Raw genomic sequence first — 16,390 nt, forward strand, 5'->3', positions numbered from 1 at the left:
ATGAAAAGAAAAGACTAAATTAGCAAAGACAATGGTTGCAGCCTATGTGCAGCCTCCGATAACATCAGGGAGAAGCAACATACCCCCTTGCCCTCTCTCCCTCCCCCCAAAACAATCTCAAGCATCCCCCCAGAAGTCACAGTTTTCCCTCTCCTATTTAAAATAAGGTTCGTTCAGGGTTCCACGTACCTCACAGCGTGGGTTATACCCCTCGTCCCTGTATTGCCTCCTCATCTTTGCCCCGACAGAGCCAGCAGAGCTCTTACCCGACAGAGGGATTCCTTTAGTCTAGCAGAGGAGGATGTGACTGGATGGGACTGCCACTCCACTGAGCAACCAAGCCATGCGCAAAGCCGGCCAAGCGGCAAATTAGGCATCAAAAGCCTTCTCTGCCCTGTGTGAGAGCAGAGAGCACGCAGCAGCAGCGCCCTCGACTAACCAACCGGCAAACAGGTGAAAGTGCAGTCAGATATGTCCCTTTTAAAGGCTCCACCCTACTTTTTCTTTCTTTTTTTAAAGTTCCCTCCCCCTTTTATTCCCCATTTTTTTTTCATCCATCCATCCCGGCAAAAGCTGTCTCCTTAACTTACAAGAACGTCGTAATTATTTCCAAACCGAGCGTGCTTATGCCGCTCCGATTCCACGTCTCGACATGTCAAACTGTATTTCCAGACAAATTTGGACTCAGTTTCTGTAAATGGAGTAATGCAGAGAGTCCACGCATGTGTCTGAAAGGGGCTGTGAGGGTGCAATAGAGCAGCAAAGGCCAGAAACAACAGACTTCAATGGTTTTCCTTATAGGATTCCAAAAAACACCCTGTATTTTTTGTAAATCCTTTGCTTCAGTTCAAACTGCCCATTGCATGACTTTAAATGAAGAAAGTCAACCACAGCTAGATATGCATACATTATAATTCCCTGCATACTTAAACCCGCATCAGTGTAAACAACGCCAGATTCTATTGAAATGTTGAGGATTAAAAAAAGGAATTAACCCCAGAGGGAATATATAGATATAGGGATGGTGGAGTTTTGGTGTGTTTTTTTTTCTGTTGTGTGTGTGTGTGCGCTCTGGCGGCACTAGTGGCTTAATGGCATGGCCTTAATACGCCAATGACACACAAAAGGCAAAGCAGCACAAAGGTCTGCTCTGAAAAGGGATATGACGCTGCCCTCACTTAATCATACACAGAGATAGAAATAGATCTCTATAATGATAATGAGGAAGTCAGCTGCTGGGACACGTGCAGGTCTGAGTATGCGTGCGTATATTACATCTCTCACATGGAATACACTGCAACATGTGCACATCGAAACAACATACAGCATATCAGTGGGTTTTGAAATAATGGAACCTGCTGTCAGTTTTCTTGCCTGTGTGTGTGTGTGTGTGTGTGTGTGTGTGTGTGTGTGTGTGTGTGTGTGTGTGTGTGTGTGTGTGTATGTGTGTGTGTGTGTGTCCATGTTGCCCACTAGTATTAATCTCTAGCCACTGCCAGCCTGCCCGTCAGTTTGATCACTTGTCAATCATCCTTCTTGTTTATCCACAGTATCTCTCTCTCTCGCTCTCTCTCTCTCTCTCTCTCTGTCTGCCTATCCTCCCTTGACCCCCCCCCCCAAAAGAAAAATCTGTGCTACGTTAATCTCTGTGCTCTGAGCCAGCTATATTAAATTGATGCGTTTTCCGATATAAAGGCAGAAAGTTGATGTACTCGAGAACAGAACTTGTACACTTAAATGCTTCCATTTGAACCTACTTCCTATTATCATATTCTAAATATTTTACTACTATACAGGACTTTCTACTCTCTCTACTGCATTAATTAAGTTGTTATCTTGAAGATTAAGAATTTACGTTCAAAGTTTGTTGACAAATGAGTTCATAACAGGACATGAGAAGCCGGTAAAATGCATTATTCAAGTCAAAACAAACTTAGTATAAACAAAGTATCGAAAGTAAAATGTACTTTATTAATTATTACTATGACTTTATTTATACCTAGTTTCTGAAGCTAGTTTTAACTGCCTTATACAATGAAGTGTGGTAGGTTTGGCCTAATGTTTCTGTTAACGTTTTGTGACTTTTTCTAATCTTTGCCTGCTGGTGAAATATTTGGAGATCTGTTTGATTTGTGTTTCAGATATTTAAACGGAAACCATCTTGAAAGGGTCAAATGACTCTCAACAACGTATCAATGTCAAATGCATTACAAAAGGACCAAACTACAACCACTAATTTAACGTTATTTGAAAAGTAAGTTGAGAAAAAACTGTAGTGTAGCAAAAAGTACAATGTTTCCCTCCAGAACGTAGTCTACAAAAACATTTTTTCATATGTTAGCTCACCTCTAAGTAATTAACCCTAATAATGACTAGGTTGTCTGGTATCCACAGTGACATTCTCCCCTGACTAAACAGTGGCAGAAGAGACACATGTTTAAACTGCTTGAAATGTAAACACAACTCTAAAGTGTGGTCAACTAACATTGTTTTATTTTCAAAAAGGGAAGGAATGGAAGTTCTATAGCATCTGATTTTAATCAGTGGGTAGCTGTCTCAGATCCTCTCACAGTGTCTTCCCATATCAACCAACAAGATTCCATAGATAGTCATTGTCATAGAGGCACACTCTGAATATGTTTAATCTCCCAACAACGCCTCCCAGTCTGCTTGAAAATCGAAATAGTTTTGGCTCTGCTGTACTGCTGTCGTGTTTTGTTTTTCTTGGTGTCTTCCACCATTTTTTTTTCCTCAATGTGTATGTTCTGTAAATGTGTAGATGAGCGCCTGAGGGCATAGGCTATGAGTGAGCTGAGGCACCACAAACAATGATTTTGCATCACTCTTTTGTCTTTACACACTGTTGGCGCTCATAGAGAACAATTTAAATGACAGCTGAAATGCATAGCGTGAGTGAGACACTTCAGAAAATACACAATGGAGGAGATGCATGTAAACTGGTTGTGAATGAATGAATGAATGAATGACAGAATGAATTAATTTGTATTATTGTGTCATGTCCAAACAAGGACCCATCCCCTTTGGGATTATAAAACACCAACAACTGTATCAAATTCAAATGATAACATTCACTTCCTGTAAATGGTGATCACATTTCACAGTAGGACAACAAGGAAACAGACGCAAAGAAAAGAAAAGAAAAGAAAAGCAAACATAAAGATCTCATTTATAAGTGTTTTTTGTGTGTTCATTCACACAATTCAGGCAGTATAAGGCTGTATTGTGCAGGTTGCATTTGCAAACGCCTTTTGAAATTAGACATGCCTTCTCAACCTTAACTGGTCTAGAAATGCTCACTTTGTAGGATCAAGCCCCTAAATTAGCATCCTTGAAGCACCTGTAATCACATTTTCTATATCAACAATCGCTCTGTGCACTTCACACACATGCTCAGCCCTAGCTGCACACAGACAAAGTTAGTTACTAGGTGGCGAACACTCTCAGTACATAGCAATTACCTCAGAATGGTTGCCTCATTAAACCAGAGCTAATAAGGAGTAAATGTTTGGCTAAGAGCTACATTTGCATCCATTTAGAGTCATTAATCTGGCCAACCGCTCAATATCCACTGTGTCTGCTGGATGACTAAGTATGTATGTGATAATGTGTCAATGTCACACACACCCTCTGAAGTCCACTTTAGCTGCAGCAATGTTGGGAAGTTAAGAGGTCACCTTTTTTTTTTTTGCTGACATTGCTCTATAATGATTCACCTTCCGGAAAAGTTTTTTAAAAGTTGAATTCCATGCTACAAAAATGCCAACACAAAAGTAAGTGCATTCAGGATATAAAATATGAATAGAGACAGCTGGGGGGCATAGGAAAGTAAATACTGTGCTTATCAGCAAAGACTTGAGTCAAATGTGATGCTCTGCGCCTGTTTATGTTTTACAGTGTATGTTGGCCCTCGACAACCCAAAGTGTCTTCTGTCTCATTAGGGTGCAGCTGATTCGACCAAATGGATCACTACATCAACACAAACAAACCTATGATTTGAAACTTAAGCTATACAAACACACACACACACACACACACACACACACACACACACACACACACACACAGCCACATATTTTATCCTCAAGGTGCTTTCTCTACTGACCCAGAGCCAAGGACTTCCACACGCCTTTTTTCCTGTGACGGGGGGGAGGGGGGGGGGTCATTTTATCTCTGTAAAAAGGATGGGTGTTTCCACAATAACCTCCACGGCTCTTTATCAGACACACAACCGCTGCCAGAAAAAAAAAAAAAAACTATTCCAATCATCTGATATTCTTCTCTCTCTCTCTCTCTCTCTCTCTCTCTCTCTCTCTCTCTCTCTCTCTCTCTCTCACTTGTGTCGAGTGGGGGATATCTCAAATTTGGGCAGATCAGGGCAAGAAGTGATATGAAGGAAATGGTCCGGAAAATACGGACGACCAAAATAGTTTAAACTTGTCCATCTCCAAAATGAAAGAAAACATTATATCTGAGCGAGTGGGGGGGGGGGGTGGGGGGGGGGGGGGTAAAGAGGACTGTCTGGAACATCTAAAGTATGTCAATGTTTAAGCATTTGAGGCTTTCGTGCCTGTGCTGCTTGCCCTCATTCAAGAACTTTTACCCCCCCCCAAGTTTTCTGGCTTTATGAATAAAAAATCAGGCCTCTTGTTCAGCATAAATATTGCACGGCAGCACTTGGGTTGTTCTAATTCACTTGGATCCACACCTCAATTTAATGTTCTTAATTTGACGGAAGTTTAAAAATACCCATTAGCCTCAAAAAATAAAAGTTTCAACTTGATTTAGTGTAACGTTTGAAAAAACACGTACTACAATTATTCAAGTTGAGGGATTATTTCAATGAAAACTGACATATTTTTTTTTGTCTAAAGAGTTAAGAGGATTGCATTAGCTTTTAACATGTGCATGTTACATAATCATAATAATTAAAGATGGGGTGGCTGTCAAGATATGTTTGCTTCGGTACTGTGTGGGTTGACTGCATGCTTTTACTGTGTGTGTGTGTGTGTGCGTGTGCGTGTGCGTCTGTGTGCGTCTGTGTATGTGTGTGCCAGCCTATGCTGCCACGCACAGATATTTTTTTTTATATTACTGAAATGAATTAAGCTCAAGTGAACCGACATGCACAGAACTCTGCTTTCTACTCGGAACTCCATTTCGCCGGAGGATTGAGATATATTTAAAAGCCTTGTTGTTATTGAGGAAGCAGCAAAACAAGTCAGTCAGTAATGAAACTAAAAAAAACAAGCGGATATGTTTGTCTTGTTAAGTCAATTTTGCCTATATCTTCACTGATGTTGTATATTGTATGCTGTCACATAGCCACTGCACTTAAATAGACCTTAGTGATGATAACACCCATCTGCCAACACAAGACAAAAATAAGATAAAGATTAAAAAAAAGCCTTTTTAAAAAAGTGATCAATGGTGATTGAATCCCCAAAAGGGATAAAAGCAAATAGATAAATTAGACAATAATAAATGTTGATGTGGTATATTATCCTTAAGCTGTAGCCAGATTTTGTTAGGGGGTATCCCCAGGGTTAATGGGGTCTTAGCCCGGGGTTTGCCCTAAACTCACGCCATGTGCCAGCTGTCTGGCGCTAGGGCTTAACAGGTTTTTCCAAATCCCCCTCTAACTTTTGTCACACCAGAGGCCTATTTTGTGTGTCAGCGCGTGAGAGGGACAGAGAGAGAAGGGAGCGTGTTCGAAATGAGGCAATGAAGCAGTCATACGTGCTTTGTTTTCCCCATCTGCTGTCACTGTCTTTACAAGGTACAGTGGCAGACGGCAGCACGCAAATGGTTTATTTAATTATTGTTTTATATAAAGCAAAGTATTGCAGCCAGAATTTCACTTAAAGAGGACCTATGATGCTTTTTGACTTTTATGACCTATAAACGTTGTTATGATGATTCATAGTCATGCTTAACCATACTAAATTATCAAATAATGACTTACATGCATTTCGACGTATTCCCTGCTGACCGTCTGGGGTGTCTGTGCCGAGCACTAAACACTATTCTAGCCAGTCGAGAAGTCACGTGTTCAAAGCGGTCTACCCTTTGTAACTTTGTGACGTCGCATGTAACTTTGTGAAGTCACCACGCGGATGTTTCCATGTATGGTAATGCTGTCACTTCCCTGTTCGCGTCTGCCTCGCGTCTGCCTCGCGCCCTTATAGGTCCATGCTCGCGCTTCCCGCCACTGAAAGTGTTCCGGAAGGAAGGTAACCAATCACAACGGAGTGGGGTTTGCAGGAGGGGGGGAGGGTAGCGGAGATGGCCGATGCACAGGCGGAGGGAGCGGAGATTGCCAAAGCACACACACTCAAGTGTTGACAGGACGTGCTGGATCGCCAAAATAAGAGAAAGAGCTTCCCGAAAATCTACATAGTTTTTTGTGATGTGATTCGTGTCAGGTTGCTCTATAGCAGTGTAAAACAAGAAATTAAGACCAGAAAAGTAGTATAATAGGTCCTCTTTAACCAAGTCCTACAGAACAAATGTTGAAACTACCTATGTTTGTGTTCAGCAGCTCATGTTGTAAAGAAGCCACCGAGGAACAAGTGTGCACACGGAAAACCTCCGGCAATTCATTTCAATTCAAACTTACAGCGCTTAACGAAGGGTGAACCACATGCAACTTGCATTCACACATTTAACCCTCTCATGCAACCTTTACACAACAGAGATGCCCAGTATCTCACGTATTGCTTGTTACGATCCATGCAAGAGGCATTATGGTTGTCGGTTGCAGCGATGTCCATTGCTTTGTTTTCTTGCTCTCTAACAGATAATTGGTCTGTATGATAGCCGGTATGTGTGCACTGACCCTGGGTGTGCTATGTTCTCTCTCTGAGTGAATGGAGGGCAAGAGAGTGAAAGAGTAGCATTACACTGGCAGTACAGAGAGCTTTCCTGCTCATTAAGGGTACATTCATTGGTAGGTTAAATGGTTTGAAAGAATAAGGGCTCTTGATAATAGAGGGGTAATTTGGGGCTTCATTCAAAATTATAGAGAAGCTATGTTTTTCTCAACCCTTTCTAGGAAATATGGTTTATGGTGTTTTTCTACTGTACTCCATCATGGAGCGGTAATATTTGAAGTGTCATATTTCTTCAGTGGACAAAAACTTGGAAGCAGTTATCTCCAGAAGCTTGCCATCTCTCTGAGGACCTAGCACTGACTACTTCACACTTGATAATGTGTTTCAGACCTCTGGTAAAAGGAAAAACCTGTTTCTCACACCAGAGAATTCTATGTAAAGATGCGTATCAAAGTGTATGAAGACTTTCTGAGTACGCTGAGTGCTACATTTTTCCTTGGTAAGCAGCACTTTGTAGAAGATTTGATGAATTGTCTGCGCTATAATGAGCATTTTGTTTTATATATATATATATATATTTTCGGATGAGTTGAAAAAACCTTAGGCATTTGTTGAAACCCAGTTGATGACAATAGAGCCACATCTGCTGCATGTCAGGGCTTACATAACACGGCATCAAGAGATACGATTGTTCGTATTGCTGTGTGCCAGCCAGCTTACACTGGCACCTAGGGAGAGTTGAGTGTTGTGGTGATTTTAAAATGCTTCACATTAAAATAACAATATATCACTGCTAGTTGACCCCATGTCAAGTAGCATGTGGAATTTTTGGAGCTTGACAAAACTATGGACCTAAATTCAATATATTCCAGCTCTTTGTTCTTATAAGTTCACCTTTTTTCCTTACTTTTCCCTGCTTTTCCCCCCAAACTGTTCTTAGAATGTGCAATCCAAAATCAAAAGAGTCACTCTTTAAGAAAAGTGCAATATCATCCAAGGTAAAATCTGTTGTATGATAAGGAGAGCAGCATCCTGTGGACACACAGAGTAACATTTCCTTCTGAATGAGCTCTTATGTAACAAACATCCAAGCACCTTCCATTACCAGCACACTCTTAATAGCCATGCTTCATTGAGGACACCTACGCCCAGCAGGCAATTGGCGCTTGTTAACCTGCAACCTCATAGCAGACACCATGCCTCGTCACTAATGACACTCCCCATATTCACTCTGTGTGCCTGCCCCTGAACACCCTCCTGGCACACTGGCATGCTGCACTGATTATACTAATTGCTTAATTATTCCGTAGAGATAATAAGCCAGCTTGTGCTGATAAAATCTCACTTGATAATTGAGTTAGATACCTGGGTAAGGATAATGGGGAATCTCATACTGCAGAGCAGCGTAAAATGAATGTTTAAAATCCATTATATGTGTTGGATAAATAATGGCGGGCGTGCAGCTATGACCTTGATATATCAGTAGTTAGAGGCTGCAGGCTAATAAGAGCTCAGGTTTGTTTTTTCTACATTTTCACAAGCAAAAGCACTCCACAAAAGCCTTACTGTTCACATTAAGCAAATGTGAAAAGAAACCAACAAAACAAAATTCCCAAAACATGATCCACTTGCTTACCTTGAGTTTTTCATAGCGGTCGCTCAGTGCTGCCACCTGGTGGTCCCTGTGGCGTCCCACCAGTTTGCACAGGGAGCAGATGAGCTGCTCGTCAGTCACACAGTACATGTTGACCTTCTCCTCGTCGTGCTCCAGACACTGGAGGCCTCTGAGGTGGGAGTCGGGCATGGGCTCTATCAGCCGGTGCCCGGTGAAGGGCTTCTTGTTAGGGTGCGTGGCCCGGAGGCACTCCTCGCAGTACGACACCTCACAGGTCACGCATGTTTTAACGGCGTCCTGCGGCGGGTCCTGCTCACAGAACTGGCACTGGATGGGCTCGGGGGGCGTGCCCGGGCTGGACATGGCGGCGCTGACGGGGACCAGAGCCAATCGGTTAGTCCCTTCCTCGCTGGGGGAGTTGGGCCCGCTGTGGGGCGCGGGCAGCGGTAGTGGTTGACCTGCAGAAGACGAGGCCCTCTGGACTCTATCGATAATGTTCTGTAAGGTTACGTTTCTCTTCAGTCCCTCTAGTCCACGCTCGGGGCTCAGGGAGATGACATAGCGACAGGTGGGGCACTGGAAGGCGCCGATGCTGTGAACAGACTCGTTGGTGGCGCAGTGGGAGATGAGGATGCGGTGGGCGCAGCCGAAGCACAGGCTGTGGGCGCAGGGCAGCAGCAGCGGGTCTTCAAAGAGCTCCAGGCAGATTGGGCACGTCAGCTCTGACTCCAGACTGTCCATCCTGCTCACTGGAGGCCAGGAGACACCGGGCGCAGCGTCAACGAAATCCAGAAGAGCCGCTCAGCTGTCTGTAAAGGCCGGTGGACAGAGAGAGAGAAAGGGGGGAAATAGATGGAGGAAGAGTGGAAAGAGAGAGAGAGGGGAAATTGGAAAGGAAAGCACAGGGATTTGTGATTAAATGGTGTGAAACGGCTTACTTCTCACTGCTTTCTTTGGGAGAGGGCTTATATCTCAATGGAGCAGACCCTGACTGGACTCAAATAATGGCAGAGTGTTAAGTGCGAGATTTTTCTAAGTCTCTGTGACAACCGAAAGTGAGGGAATTTCTCTCTCTCAAAGACGAAACAGAATACTTTTGACGGATCCATTTAAGAAGAAGCGAGACTCAAGGTCTTCCAAAGCCGTGGAATGTATGGCGGCCTAAAAAATACAAACCCCAGGGCTGTTGCCTCTGTCTATTGGTTCTGCAATAAGAACATCCTCAGAGGATAAGAAGAAGTGCCCAGAGAAAAAAGATTGGTTCTCAAACAAAATACTACGAAGGGACACAATATTGACAACCCAGAGAAATTGAAATATGAGCTATGACTTTGTTTGTTGACACACACTCAGAGCTACGTTTGTGTGTGTGTGCAAGGTTTGGATCTTGATATCTTGATTTCCAATCAGCCAGTCCAAAAGTTTACTTTGAGCCTCTGACTGAGTTAAAAATGCAGTGCTGCATGCAAGTTGTTTTTCTTTTTTATTCCCCTCCTTTGTTAATGAATTTAGCCAGAGGGCTGTTCATAAAACAAGTCATTTATTTTGTTGGCACCTGCTGCAAATAGCATTAAAACTTGTATAAATCCCTGGAGGGGAAATGGGATCAGTGTGATGTTGAGAAAATTGATCACTGCGGGAGCAAAGCAAACAATATAGATAAGACCGGCACAAATGGAGAGTATCAAAGATTAAAGAGGACAATTAGAATGGATCAATGTATTGAAACTGCCTTTCTCTGTGTGTGTGAAGGTATTGAAGTGAAAGCAACAGACATAGGCAGAATGTGTTTTTCTCAAATAATACAAAATATGGGAATCAATAATGCAGAACGATTTATATTAATTTGAGTCGTAACATATCATAATGAGAATAAAACAAGTTTTCTTTCTAAAGAAGGAAAGGCATTTAGTCCAAAGCCCTTCTACAGTGTTCTACTTTCAGCAGATGTCACTGTTTACTGAGCTTGGGCCTGTGTGCATCTGAGTGGACTACTACTCTCACTATCCCTCCCACTTCATCTCTAGCCATCGTTATACGTTGCTTCCTCTCATCGTCTGAAAAAAAACAAAACAAAACAAAAACAGCGATGCAGATAAACTAAGTCGCCTGTGATATTTGAGGCCATATTTCATCCATTTGCTGCAGAGATGTATCACAAGGATAGATGATAAGGAAAAGCACGGTCCAAAAAAAAATAGTCAAGCAGTTTTGTTATCTTGTTCCGGAATAAGAAAGAAAAAGATGCATTTAGAAAAATTAAGCATAAATGGAGGGACTGTAAATACAGCAAATTATCACACACACACACACACACACACACACACATACACACACACACAAACACACTCAAACAGACACACAGCCGTTCAAAAGAAACCAAGAGACTCCCACGGGTGTTAATATATCCAGGGATGCTTTTTTCAGTGCAGTAAAAGTTGAGTTCTCAAAAGAAATGAGGTATATCCTGATGTTCTCCAACCTTTTGGTCAAAAGACAACACTACCTATGGGAACAGGTGTTATAGACAGATAAACAGTTGGCTGTATTACCGCCCCCAAGTGGCAAGAAAAACAATTGATGCAGGTTTAAGTGATTCAGCATGATGCCAAGACAATACTAAATGTACGGCAAAACTAGAGGTGACCAGCAGTTAAATCAAACATGACGTTAATATCGACATCTGTAAAGAGTCTGCGCCTAACCCACTGCTTTCAGTTCAAATATATTTTTTCAGGTTTTTGACATGGGAAGTGAAATACAATGGCCTGTGTTTTTAAATTGCACTCTTTACTTAAGGCAGATAAATCTTGTGCAGTAATGTATGTGGGTTTGAGTGGGGGTGTGGTGTGGTGTGCTGTACACTGTGCTTTGCAGAGAGTGAAGGGTGGCATATTGACCAACCAGATTTGAGTCCGAAAGATGAAACAGAGTATGGAAATTGGGAAGAAACTAAAGTCAAGTGTGTGTGTGTGTGTGTGTGTGTGTGTGTGTGTGTGTGTGTGTGTGTGTGTGTGTGTGTGTGTCTGTGTCTGTGTCTGTGATTGAAAGGCCAGTCCTCTGTGCTGGCACTACAGACAAAACGTCAGTACCAATTCTCTTCAGTGGGGGGCAATGCTAAGCTGAAGGAATAGTGAAATTATCCTGCACTCCACTCTCCTCTCCTCTCCTCTTCCTCCTCCCTTTCCCTGCAGCAGCTTCTGCATCATAAGCAATAAGGGTTAGTGACGGAACACTAGAATAGATTGCATATACTCGCCATACATACAAACACATGTATTTTCTTGCCTTTTTTTAAAAATCCTTCCTTATACAGGTTGACACTATATTGTTTAGAATGGAAGTGGTTTACATTTCAGGGTACATCTGTGTAGCATTTACCCCACTGTGTGAAAGCCAGTTCTGGATACAGAGACTTGCAATGATCCCGAGAAGGTTTACACTTTGGCAGAGCGAGCCAATGTTACCCGACGTAGTGTTAAAGTTGCCTGAGTTCATCCTAGAAGTATGTTGTATTTAGTCCGCCAAACACGGTCATGTTCAAATGAAATAACAGCCTGATCTCACATGCTCTGTTATTATATATTCCCTGAACTGCATCCTCAGCTGGTCATCTGTTTGCCGTGTGCATAGCATTTTAGCATTATAGAACATATGGCGCCATCAAGTATGTATTTATAAACACCTTTTAAAGGGGTCTGGCTGTAATCCAAAAAGGCACTACCATAAACTGACCCCAATTGCTGCAAAAAGGTAATCTAAGGAGTAGAGTTTACAATAAAGCGTACCAGTGTGTGTAGTCACGTGGGCGATTATAGCAATACAATGCCACAGGAAGAAATGACATCTCTTTAAGCACGTAATCCAATTTTTTTTAAATTCCAAATGACATGTGTGATGTGGTCAGTTGAGTGTTGGACAATTCGATTGACATTCCTGCATCATCTGTTTTCTGTCATTCTAAAATGCTCCAGTGCTATTTCGAGAGGTTAAAATGTCATTGCCCTGATGCCATACTCTCCAAAGTACGGTGGGTTATATATATATATATATTTGTAATAATCCGAAACAATATTGTCTGTGATCCATAAATGCCATCGGGGTAACCTTTAGCGCTAAGTCGCTAGAAAATGAAAAACGTCACTTTTAATAATAAAACCACTGCTCATGGTGAACACACTTAATGAAGCACTTCAGGAATTAAACTTCCTTACTCCTGTTTATATTAGGTTCAGCCCCCCCCCACCCTCCCCCACTAGTCTGTGCTAGTCTGCTTCTGAATCTTGCATAAACTTTTGGTCCCGAGGAGGCTGAGGCATTCCCCATCACTTACAGTTTAAGCTGTCATGGGAGCTCTTTCGGCCCATTTTCTGAAAAAGAAATGACTGATTCGACAAGAGCTACGATGTTGTTTGGAATGGGAAAAGAATAGGAGAGGTACACATACTTAGTTATTGTTGATAACTGCGGATCTACCCACAGTTTAGCTTTTTCCAACGTTTCAACTCCAAGTCCTGTCCTCCTCTTTGAACTCTGCTTCAAGCGGTGGATTTTCATTTCACTACTGTTTTTAGCTTTCCAGCAAAAAATTCAAATCTCAGCTGTGCCATTGTTTGATCAATTAAGCTTAAAAGGTTACACTCCTCCACACAAGGAGCGATCCCACTGCCAGATTACTCATGGAAAATGACGTGAATTAAAATCACAAAAAAAAAATATGATTATAGTAAGCGGCCAAAAGCTATCTAACCCCGTGGGCGGAGGGGTTCATTGTTAGCTGACGTTGAGCATCCGTGGCAGTCGACGGAGCGCGACCAAGAAGTAGGTCATCACTGTTGACCTGACTCATATAATCAGCATATACACTGTGAGTGTGTTTGCAAGCGTATGACCGTGCTGCCCCAATCCTCTCTCCACTATGAGGCAGAAAACAGCAAACACACTGCGAAATGCCGTATCCAAGCGAAAGAGGGCAAACCAATCCGGTGCTGAGCATATATGACTATCTGCCTGCAACATCCATTAAGCCTTGTTTTCAGACCAATAATTTCCCTTGACTGGTCAGAATTTGGCAATTGGTCTGGAATATGTGCACAGTGCACCTAGAAGGGAAGGTTATACCACGACTTTGAAAATGGAATTTGGTCATTTTTTACCACTAAAATGAAACTGTTCCCTGCTAATTGCAGATGTGTCTTGCCCACACAAGCATCACATCATTTCAAAGCAGGGACATGCAGAAAAAGGGACCAAGCACTCAATTATTCACATTTTTGTGGGGAAAAAACACAATTAATTATTGAGGCTTTTTGTGAATTCTAAAAGACAAACCTTCTACCTTTTTCTATTTATTTTTTTAAGAAATTCTCAACCTCTTCATATTTTAACATAAACCTTTTGAGACCTTGTTCACCGTCCAATCTGTCGAATCATTTTAAAAGATCCCTCCACCCCTTATAGGATTTGTGTTTCTGAATAAGCATAATCTGCTTTCATAGAAGCAAGGGATAGGGCGCGATGAGAGATTAACCCTCGGCCTCGCCAGGACAGCGAGAACAATTGTAATTCCCCCTGCCAATTGATTTTTTTTTTTTTTTGCACAAAAAGAAAATTGTATCCTCATCCATTTGCTGTACATGCAGCCATGGGGGAAAGAGTGCTGACATGCTTCCCCCGCCATGTAGAGCAAAGGCATAATATTTTTCTGCAGCTTTTCCTTCTTAAATATTAGTCTTGGCCGCTGCCTTGTAGGAAGTACGTGATAAATCTTGCCGTGCAAGTGCTGGAAGAAATTCAGTTTCTGTAATCCACAGTACACTGGCTCGCAGGTGTTTGTGCTGAGAGTCCAATTAAGAGAGAGGGAGAGGGAGAGAAAAAGCATACTTGACAAACAGGCCCTGGAGCTAAAGCTACAAAAAGTCCATACTTTACTATGCGATTAAAAAAGGGCTTTAGATGCCAATTTCAATAAAGACATTTGATTTCAAAATCTCTCTCATCCCTCCATATCCCTCGTTCAGATCTCCTCTCAACTCCACCTCCTTCCCAAATTCCCTTCTTTCTCCGCTGTACGGCACAAGTCTGCGTTCTCAAGATTCTTAACAAATTAACAAGACTAACTGTTGCCCCACACACACACCCACACCCACACACACACACACACACACACACACACACACACACACACACATGCACACACAACGTCTTTTGTCTGATTCCAGACTCCCTGCCACAATCATCCCTAATCCGCTTCCTACCACCCTGGCTGTGACCAACCACGGGCTTTCATGTTCAGTGGCGGCCAGTCACACCTAACAGGATTGGCTACTCGTAGTACGCGGATGCCGAGGCTATTAGTGATAATGATAAAGGGTGACGTTTGTGATCGTGGTGTGTGTGTGTGTGTGTGTGTGTGTGTGTGTGTGTGTGTGTGTGTGTGTGTGTGTGTGTGTGTGTGTGTGTGTGTGTGTGTGTGTGTGTGTGTGTGTGTGTGTGTGTGTGTGCGTGCGTGCGAGTGAATGACCCAGATTGGACACAGCGCCGCATGTGATATTAGATTAGATTTTTGAGAGCCAGAGATTATGCGGACAAAAACAGGTCTGGTGTTGTCGAGGACATATTTCATAAGGGTGAATTATCTTTGCACCCATGACACACACACACACACACAATACTTGGTATAACAATGTGTTAATGCTAATTGTAGCTTGAATAAAGCTCCACGGTTCTGGAATACACTGCTGTGCAACTGTTCAAAGTGCCTGTTACTGACAGCTGAACACGCTCTACTTCAAGGTTACTTCTGTGTTACTTTTATTCCTTATCTTTAAAGCAAAAATCACACTCAAACATTGAGAATCACTTCCTTCCATGTCTCGATGTAATCTTGCATCGGCTGTGAAATAGATAGTATTACCATGGGAGGGCCAACTCGAGTACTAACTGATGAGTGAATGTGCTACATTTCCTTTTAAGACCCAACACATTTAGTTAATGCCTCCAAACCATGATCACAGTTGTTTTATAAATCACTAAAGTTGCCTCAAAATATGTGCTTAGGATTCCCAAGCGGAGATGAAAGTGATTAAATACAAGTTATTCCCCACAGAACTAGATTATTATTGCTCCGAATGGATAATGAAATGATTTCAACATGAAAGCGGGCCCCAGGGAGCCGGCTAAGAGGAGGTAAGCTACTCTATGCATGTATGAACAAAGCACCAGTGGGTGAAATCCAAAAGCGTAACGGCTCCTACTGTGAAACTGCATTAGAGTAGGGTGGGCTCACTGCAAAAACCTGCTTCTTATCGAGATGTGTGTGTGGTATAGAGCAGCAAATATTTTTTTCTGTTTCAAGATACTTGACAATTAAAGGTGCATTAAGTAACTTTGTAGGGAACAGGGAAGTGAACAATGTCTGAGGCAAATTCTCATACCTGAATAAAAAAACCTTCCTCACAGGAACATTTGATCCCTGGACCACCCTGCACTTGAATTTAAAGAGCTACCTTGAAAGTTACATGTTCACTGTCGTTGTTTACGGCAGCAGGGCCCACATGTTCTAGTCATACGTTTGGTGCCAGGTGATTTATGATGATAGAAATATTCAATACTAAGAAAATATGTTCCGTAAACTAACTGCAGGTTCTGCAAATGTAAAAACAACACCTTTCCATGAAGCATCTTAGTGCACATGACTTGTTTACGATAGAAATCCCTGTGTCTTTGCATACGTGACCCCAGTTTTACCCCGAGCGTGTCTCGAATGACCTTTGGTACTGGATGCCATAACACCAAGCACATGGGGCCTCTCACAATCACACATGTGCTTTTGAACTGTTGCATTTTTGGAGAGTGAGCGACGACATTGCTGAGCTAAGTGAGACCTGACATGATGCGAAGGGAAGGACTGTCAAAAAAAAA

General features: G+C 42.3%; 1 protein-coding gene across 2 annotated transcripts in view; it reads right to left on the minus strand.

The window, feature by feature from the left end:
* Window positions 1-16,390, minus strand: part of LOC307269816 (E3 ubiquitin-protein ligase Midline-1-like) — a 53,830-nt gene that overhangs the window by 13,274 nt on the left and 24,166 nt on the right. For both annotated transcript variants that reach the window (XM_080052880.1, XM_080052879.1), the window contains exon 2: window positions 8,489-9,276. In XM_080052880.1, coding sequence (XP_079909006.1) covers window positions 8,489-9,208 — 720 coding nt within the window. In that variant the 5' untranslated portion in view covers window positions 9,209-9,276. The remainder of the gene's footprint in view (window positions 1-8,488; window positions 9,277-16,390) is intronic.

The sequence above is a fragment of the Ammodytes marinus genome (genome assembly GCF_949987685.1).
Source record: "Ammodytes marinus genome assembly, chromosome: 24".
Classification (NCBI taxonomy): domain Eukaryota; kingdom Metazoa; phylum Chordata; class Actinopteri; order Uranoscopiformes; family Ammodytidae; genus Ammodytes; species Ammodytes marinus.